The sequence below is a fragment of the Procambarus clarkii genome, unplaced genomic scaffold, assembly GCF_040958095.1.
Source record: "Procambarus clarkii isolate CNS0578487 unplaced genomic scaffold, FALCON_Pclarkii_2.0 HiC_scaffold_1917, whole genome shotgun sequence".
NCBI classification, from domain to species: domain Eukaryota; kingdom Metazoa; phylum Arthropoda; class Malacostraca; order Decapoda; family Cambaridae; genus Procambarus; species Procambarus clarkii.
The window spans coordinates 1-8,224 of record NW_027190940.1 but is presented as its reverse complement, the minus strand read 5'-3'; the positions used below and the strand labels follow the sequence as shown (position 1 = coordinate 8,224).

Below are 8,224 nucleotides of genomic sequence, written 5' to 3'. Positions count from 1 at the left end.
AACACGAATTGTACTTGCAATTATCGATTCAAGTAATTTTCCCACAATAAACGTTATGCTAATTTCCCTATAGTTTGACGTAAGTGATCTATCTCCTTTCTTAAAAATAAGTAGCACATTAGCAACCTTCCATGACTCTGCACTATGCTTGACTCTACGGATTTATTAAATATGGTAGACAGTGGCTCGCAAAGATCCTCTTCGCATGCTTTAAGCACCCTGGCAAACACTTCATTCGGAGCTGGGGATTTGTTTGGTTTGAGTTTTAGTATTTGTTTAAAACAACCTACTTGAAAGCATTGGGTAAGGGGAATTTATAATGGGGAAACACTTATTGATGTCACAGTTGCTCCAGCTACAAGTGTAAAGCCCTCTGGCTTTAATTAATGATTATAACAATAAAAGTAACTGCAGAAGGTCCATACGAGGCAGTTTCTATTTATAACCACCAAATCCCACTCACTATACATGTCCAACCCACATTTGAAACAATCAAGGAACTCTCCCACGTTTCGCGATAATTGGGTCCACAAATCAAGAACCCTGTTACCGAACAGTATTTATCCATGTCTTTCTAAACTTATCCTATTTATATGCATTGTTTTAAGTTGTCATGTGTTGATACGTTGTTGTTTTAGATTTAGCTACTTAGAAGGAAGTGTCCATGTAGCACAGGCTATGATGAGCCTGTAAAAATGTGTTGATACTTTTAATTCCCTATTAATATGCCCCTTGTTATGCCTAATACTCACCTGACCTCAGCTGTTATATGTAGCCTTAGCAGACAAGTCAACGCAATCACTCCTTACCTCTTGAAAGTGTAGGATCAATACGAGTTGTCTGCATCGAGTCTTACAATAGCCCACAAGATGGTCGTCTTAAGGTCCAAAACTAAGACATCTGATAATGTTTTGGACAGGACTGCGAACCATCCAAGTATTCTGAGATGGTTGTTGCCGCCATCACATTCCTTAATAATAGTCAAGGCTCCTCTCGTCAGGATATTCTGAAGTTCGTCGTCTGTAATTTCTCGGTTAACGAGAAGGACGCTGACATCCATCTGAAGCTGGCTTTGAGGCGAGGTGTTACTTCAGGCGCCCTCACACAGGTTAAAATTACTGGTCGGTTAATGCATTTTAAAGTCAACAAGTGCTCTGATGAAGCCAAGCTCAAGGCTTCAGCCAAGAAGGCGGCAGGAAGGAATTTCTCCCATGAAAATGCATCAGCAAACAATCTTCCTGAGAAGACTGCTCGCAAAAGGCATTCTAAAAAGAAACAATATAAGCTAGTTAAAAATTCTATCGTTGAGGCCTTCCTGATAGAACAGACAATGGCCGACATCAGGATGAAGAGAAGTATGGAGTCCGGAGGCGTCCAACAGGTCAAGAGTGTCGCAGCTACCACACCACAAGCTGCTGCTGGAAGCCAGCCTCAAGCCTTCACTCAGCCAAGTCTTCATCATATGGATCAAGACAGTTTTTTATATTCTTTAGGTTTAATTCCTTAGGAAAACCTGAACTGTTTTACCCTCGGGCCAGCAATATTTTAATGTACATGTTACCTTCATGTGAAAATAAACAAATACATTTAAATTTTTATCAAATTTGTTTTTGTTCTGACCATTTATGACTAGTTATAATGGGAAAGCATTTACGGATGTCACAGTTGCTCCAGCTTCATGTGTAAAGCTCAGAGGCTTTAATTAATGAAGATAAGAATAAAGGTTATCTGTTTTAAACGTGGTTGGACATGTATATGAGTGGGATTCGGTGGTTATAGATCGGAGCTGCCTCGTATGGGCCAATAGGCCTTCTGCAGTTACCTTTATTCTTAGATACCGGCAGAAGGCCCATACGAGGCAGTTCCTAACAAAGTTAATCCCCCTAATTAGAAACCTTTATGAGTGGGATTTGGTGGTTATAAATAGGAGCTGCCTCGTATGGTCCTTCTGCAGTTACCTAAGAACAAAGGTAACCGCAGAAGGCCTATTGGCCCATACGAGGCAGCTCCTATTTATAACCACCAAATCCCACTCATAAAGATTTCTATTTAGGGGGATTAACTTCGTCATCCTTCGTTAGACACGTTCAAGTGAATTTATATCCATTCTATAGTGCAGCGACAAAAGCTGAACTGCATAATCTAAATGGGCCTAACCAGAACAAGATATAGCTGAAGAACAACACCAGGTGTCTTGTTTCTAACGCTTCGATTGATAAATCCCAGTATCCTATTCGCCTTAATACGAACATTCATGCATTGATCTTTTGGTTTTAAGTTCTTACTAATCATAACCTCCCAGTTCTCTTTCGCAATCCGACTTCGCAATCTCTACACTAACTAGCTCGTATCTTGTAACTATCTTTATTATTTTGCCTCAAAACTTTACATTTATCAGCATTAAACTGCATCTGCCAATCTTTTTCACCATTTCAAATCCTATTTAGATTTACTTGAAGTGATAGGGGGTTTACTTTCGTGTTTATTTCTTTACCGATTTTTTATATATCGGCAAATTTCCAAATGTTGCTACTCAACCCTGATTCTAAATCATTTATATATATATTATAAACAACAGAGGACAGGTCCCAGGACAGAGCCTTGAGGCACTTTACTTACAACATTTTCCCACTCTGACTTGACCCCATTTATACTAACTCTCTGTTTCCTTTGGTGTAGCCATGCAATAATCCAACTTAATATAGCACCCCTAATACCATATTTTTAATCAGTCTTTCACCTGACACTGTATCAAAAGTTTTGCTAAAGTCAAGGTACACAACATTACAATCCTTACCACTATCAACTGCCTCAACTATGCTGGAATAAAATTATAGCAAATCTGTTAAACATGAACGGCCATTTGTAAAACCATGTTGCGAATCATTTATTAATTTATGTTTTTCAAGATGAACACGAATTGTACTTGCAATTATCGATTCAAGTAATTTCCCACAATAAACGTTATGCTAATTTCCTATAGTTTGACGTAAGTGATCTATCTCCTTTCTTAAAAATAAGTAGCACATTAGCAACCTTCCATGACTCTGCACTATGCTTGACTCTACGGATTTATTAAATATGGTAGACAGTGGCTCGCAAAGATCCTCTTCGCATGCTTTAAGCACCCTGGCAAACACTTCATTCGGCGCTGGGGATTTGTTTGGTTTGAGTTTTATTATTTGTTTAAAAACAACCTACTTGGAAGCATTGGGGAAGGGGAATTTATAATGGGGAAACACTTATTGATGTCACAGTTGCTCCAGCTACAAGTGTAAAGCCCTCTGGCTTTAATTAATGATTATAACAATAAAAGTAACTGCAGAAGGTCCATACGAGGCAGTTTCTATTTATAACCACCAAATCCCACTCATATACATGTCCAACCCACTTTGAAACAATCAAGGAACTCTCCCACGTTTCGCGATAATTGGGTCCACAAATCAAGAACCCTGTTACCGAACCAGTATTTATCCATGTCTTTCTAAACTTATCCTATTTATATGCATTGTTTTAAGTTGTCATGTGTTGATACGTTGTTGTTTTAGATTTAGCTACTTAGAAGGAAGTGTCCATGTAGCACAGGCTATGATGAGCCTGTAAAAATGTGTTGATACTTTTAATTCCCTATTAATATGCCCCTTGTTATGCCTAATACTCACCTGACCTCAGCTGTTATATGTAGCCTTAGCAGACAAGTCAACGCAATCACTCCTTACCTCTTGAAAGTGTAGGATCAATACGAGTTGTCTGCATCGAGTCTTACAATAGCCCACAAGATGGTCGTCTTAAGGTCCAAAACTAAGACATCTGATAATGTTTTGGACAGGACTGCGAACCATCCCAAGTATTCTGAGATGGTTGTTGCCGCCATCACATTCCTTAATAATAGTCAAGGCTCCTCTCGTCAGGATATTCTGAAGTTCGTCGTCTGTAATTTCTCGGTTAACGAGAAGGACGCTGACATCCATCTGAAGCTGGCTTTGAGGCGAGGTGTTACTTCAGGCGCCCTCACACAGGTTAAAATTACTGGTCGGTTAATGCATTTTAAAGTCAACAAGTGCTCTGATGAAGCCAAGCTCAAGGCTTCAGCCAAGAAGGCGGCAGGAAGGAATTTCTCCCATGAAAATGCATCAGCAAACAATCTTCCGAGAAGACTGCTCGCAAAAGGCATTCTAAAAAGAAACAATATAAGCTTGTTAAAAATTCTATCGTTGAGGCCTTCCTGATAGAACAGACAATGGCCGACATCAGGATGAAGAGAAGTATGGAGTCCGGAGGCGTCCAACAGGTCAAGAGTGTCGCAGCTACCACACCACAAGCTGCTGCTGGAAGCCAGCCTCAAGCCTTCACTCAGCCAAGTCTTCATCATATGGATCAAGACAGTTTTTTATATTCTTTAGGTTTAATTCTTAGGAAAACCTGAACTGTTTTACCCTCGGGCCAGCAAATATTTTAATGTACATGTTACCTTCATGTGAAAATAAACAAATACATTTAAATTTTTATCAAATTTGTTTTTGTTCTGACCATTTATGACTAGTTATAATGGGAAAGCATTTACGGATGTCACAGTTGCTCCAGCTTCATGTGTAAAGCTCAGAGGCTTTAATTAATGAAGATAAGAATAAAGGTTATCTGTTTTAAACGTGGGTTGGACATGTATATGAGTGGGATTCGGTGGTTATAGATCGGAGCTGCCTCGTATGGGCCAATAGGCCTTCTGCAGTTACCTTTATTCTTAGATAACGGCAGAAGGCCCATACGAGGCAGCTCCTAACAAAGTTAATCCCCCTAATTAGAAACCTTTATGAGTGGGATTTGGTGGTTATAAATAGGAGCTGCCTCGTATGGTCCTTCTGCAGTTACCTAAGAACAAAGGTAACCGCAGAAGGCCTATTGGCCCATACGAGGCAGCTCCTATTTATAACCACCAAATCCCACTCATAAAGATTTCTATTTAGGGGGATTAACTTCGTCATCCTTCGTTAGACACGTTCAAGTGAATTTATATCCATTCTATAGTGCAGCGACAAAAGCTGAACTGCATAATCTAAATGGGGCCTAACCAGAACAAGATATAGCTGAAGAACAACACCAGGTGTCTTGTTTCTAACGCTTCGATTGATAAATCCCAGTATCCTATTCGCCTTAATACGAACATTCATGCATTGATCTTTTGGTTTTAAGTTCTTACTAATCATAACTCCCAGTTCTCTTTCGCAATCCGACTTCGCAATCTCTACACTAACTAGCTCGTATCTTGTAACTATCTTTATTATTTTGCCTCAAAACTTTACATTTATCAGCATTAAACTGCATCTGCCAATCTTTTCACCATTTCAAAATCCTATTTAATTTACTTGAAGTGATAGGGGGTTTACTTCCGTGTTTATTTCTTTACCGATTTTTTATATAATCGGCAAATTTCCAAATGTTGCTACTCAACCCTGATTCTAAATCATTTATATATATATATTATAAACAACAGAGGACAGGTCCCAGGACAGAGCCTTGAGGCACTTTACTTACAACATTTTCCCACTCTGACTTGACCCCATTTATACTAACTCTCTGTTTCCTTTGGTGTAGCCATGCAATAATCCAACTTAATATAGCACCCCTAATACCATATTTTTAATCAGTCTTTCACCTGACACTGTATCAAAAGTTTTGCTAAAGTCAAGGTACACAACATTACAATCCTTACCACTATCAACTGCCTCAACTATGCTGGAATAAAATTATAGCAAATCTGTTAAACATGAACGGCCATTTGTAAAACCATGTTGCGAATCATTTATTAATTTATGTTTTTCAAGATGAACACGAATTGTACTTGCAATTATCGATTCAAGTAAATTTCCCACAATAAACGTTATGCTAATTTTCCTATAGTTTGACGTAAGTGATCTATCTCCTTTCTTAAAAATAAGTAGCACATTAGCAACCTTCCATGACTCTGCACTATGCTTGACTCTACGGATTTATTAAATATGGTAGACAGTGGCTCGCAAAGATCCTCTTCGCATGCTTTAAGCACCCTGGCAAACACTTCATTCGGCGCTGGGGATTTGTTTGGTTTGAGTTTTATTATTTGTTTAAAACAACCTACTTGGAAGCATTGGGGAAGGGGAATTTATAATGGGGAAACACTTATTGATGTCACAGTTGCTCCAGCTACAAGTGTAAAGCCCTCTGGCTTTAATTAATGATTATAACAATAAAAGTAACTGCAGAAGGTCCATACGAGGCAGTTTCTATTTATAACCACCAAATCCCACTCATATACATGTCCAACCCACTTTTGAAACAATCAAGGAACTCTCCCACGTTTCGCGATAATTGGGTCCACAAATCAAGAACCCTGTTACCGAACCAGTATTTATCCATGTCTTTCTAAACTTATCCTATTTATATTCATTGTTTTAAGTTGTCATGTGTTGATACGTTGTTGTTTTAGATTTAGCTACTTAGAAGGAAGTGTCCATGTAGCACAGGCTATGATGAGCCTGTAAAAATGTGTTGATACTTTTAATTCCCTATTAATATGCCCCTTGTTATGCCTAATACTCACCTGACCTCAGCTGTTATATGTAGCCTTAGCAGACAAGTCAACGCAATCACTCCTTACCTCTTGAAAGTGTAGGATCAATACGAGTTGTCTGCATCGAGTCTTACAATAGCCCACAAGATGGTCGTCTTAAGGTCCAAAACTAAGACATCTGATAATGTTTTGGACAGGACTGCGAACCATCCCAAGTATTCTGAGATGGTTGTTGCCGCCATCACATTCCTTAATAATAGTCAAGGCTCCTCTCGTCAGGATATTCTGAAGTTCGTCGTCTGTAATTTCTCGGTTAACGAGAAGGACGCTGACATCCATCTGAAGCTGGCTTTGAGGCGAGGTGTTACTTCAGGCGCCCTCACACAGGTTAAAATTACTGGTCGGTTAATGCATTTTAAAGTCAACAAGTGCTCTGATGAAGCCAAGCTCAAGGCTTCAGCCAAGAAGGCGGCAGGAAGGAATTTCTCCCATGAAAATGCATCAGCAAACAATCTTCCGGAGAGACTGCTCGCAAAAGGCATTCTAAAAAGAAACAATATAAGCTTGTTAAAAATTCTATCGTTGAGGCCTTCCTGATAGAACAGACAATGGCCGACATCAGGATGAAGAGAAGTATGGAGTCCGGAGGCGTCCAACAGGTCAAGAGTGTCGCAGCTACCACACCACAAGCTGCTGCTGGAAGCCAGCCTCAAGCCTTCACTGAGCCAAGTCTTCATCATATGGATCAAGACAGTTTTTTATATTCTTTAGGTTTAATTCTTAGGAAAACCTGAACTGTTTTACCCTCGGGCCAGCAAATATTTTAATGTACATGTTACCTTCATGTGAAAATAAACAAATACATTTAAATTTTTATCAAATTTGTTTTTGTTCTGACCATTTATGACTAGTTATAATGGGAAAGCATTTACGGATGTCACAGTTGCTCCAGCTTCATGTGTAAAGCTCAGAGGCTTTAATTAATGAAGATAAGAATAAAGGTTATCTGTTTTAAACGTGGGTTGGACATGTATATGAGTGGGATTCGGTGGTTATAGATCGGAGCTGCCTCGTATGGGCCAATAGGCCTTCTGCAGTTACCTTTATTCTTAGATAACGGCAGAAGGCCCATACGAGGCAGCTCCTAACAAAATTAATCCCCCTAATTAGAAACCTTTATGAGTGGGATTTGGTGGTTATAAATAGGAGCTGCCTCGTATGGTCCTTCTGCAGTTACCTAAGAACAAAGGTAACCGCAGAAGGCCTATTGGCCCATACGAGGCAGCTCCTATTTATAACCACCAAATCCCACTCATAAAGATTTCTATTTAGGGGGATTAACTTCGTCATCCTTCGTTAGACACGTTCAAGTGAATTTATATCCATTCTATAGTGCAGCGACAAAAGCTGAACTGCATAATCTAAATGGGGCCTAACCAGAACAAGATATAGCTGAAGAACAACACCAGGTGTCTTGTTTCTAACGCTTCGATTGATAAATCCCAGTATCCTATTCGCCTTAATACGAACATTCATGCATTGATCTTTTGGTTTTAAGTTCTTACTAATCATAACTCCCAGTTCTCTTTCGCAATCCGACTTCGCAATCTCTACACTAACTAGCTCATATCTTGTAACTATCTTTATTATTTTGCCTCAAAACTTTACATTATCAAT

At 39.2% G+C, this 8,224-nt stretch overlaps 3 protein-coding genes across 3 annotated transcripts; all 3 read left to right on the top strand.

Moving 5' to 3' along the window:
• The first annotated feature begins 946 nt into the window (after positions 1-946).
• On the top strand, positions 947-1,507 carry LOC138362505 (histone H1-delta-like). The gene has a single exon (XM_069321061.1). It carries the CDS (start codon positions 947-949, stop codon positions 1,505-1,507), a length of 561 nt encoding a protein of 186 aa, XP_069177162.1.
• Positions 1,508-3,779: 2,272 nt separating this feature from the next.
• Positions 3,780-4,229, top strand: LOC138362504 (histone H1-delta-like). Its single transcript, XM_069321060.1, has one exon. It carries the CDS (start codon positions 3,780-3,782, stop codon positions 4,227-4,229), a length of 450 nt encoding a protein of 149 aa, XP_069177161.1.
• A 2,465-nt stretch (positions 4,230-6,694) lies between these two features.
• LOC138362503 (histone H1-delta-like) lies at positions 6,695-7,144 on the top strand. The gene has a single exon (XM_069321059.1). It carries the CDS (start codon positions 6,695-6,697, stop codon positions 7,142-7,144), a length of 450 nt encoding a protein of 149 aa, XP_069177160.1.
• Positions 7,145-8,224: the final 1,080 nt, after the last annotated feature.

What these genes read in the sequence shown, in the direction of transcription:
- LOC138362503 (XM_069321059.1), top strand. Translation starts at nt 6,695, where the DNA reads ATGGTCGTCTTAAGGTCCAAAACTAAGACATCTGATAATGTTTTGGAC.
- LOC138362505 (XM_069321061.1), top strand. Translation starts at nt 947, where the DNA reads ATGGTTGTTGCCGCCATCACATTCCTTAATAATAGTCAAGGCTCCTCT.
- LOC138362504 (XM_069321060.1), top strand. Translation starts at nt 3,780, where the DNA reads ATGGTCGTCTTAAGGTCCAAAACTAAGACATCTGATAATGTTTTGGAC.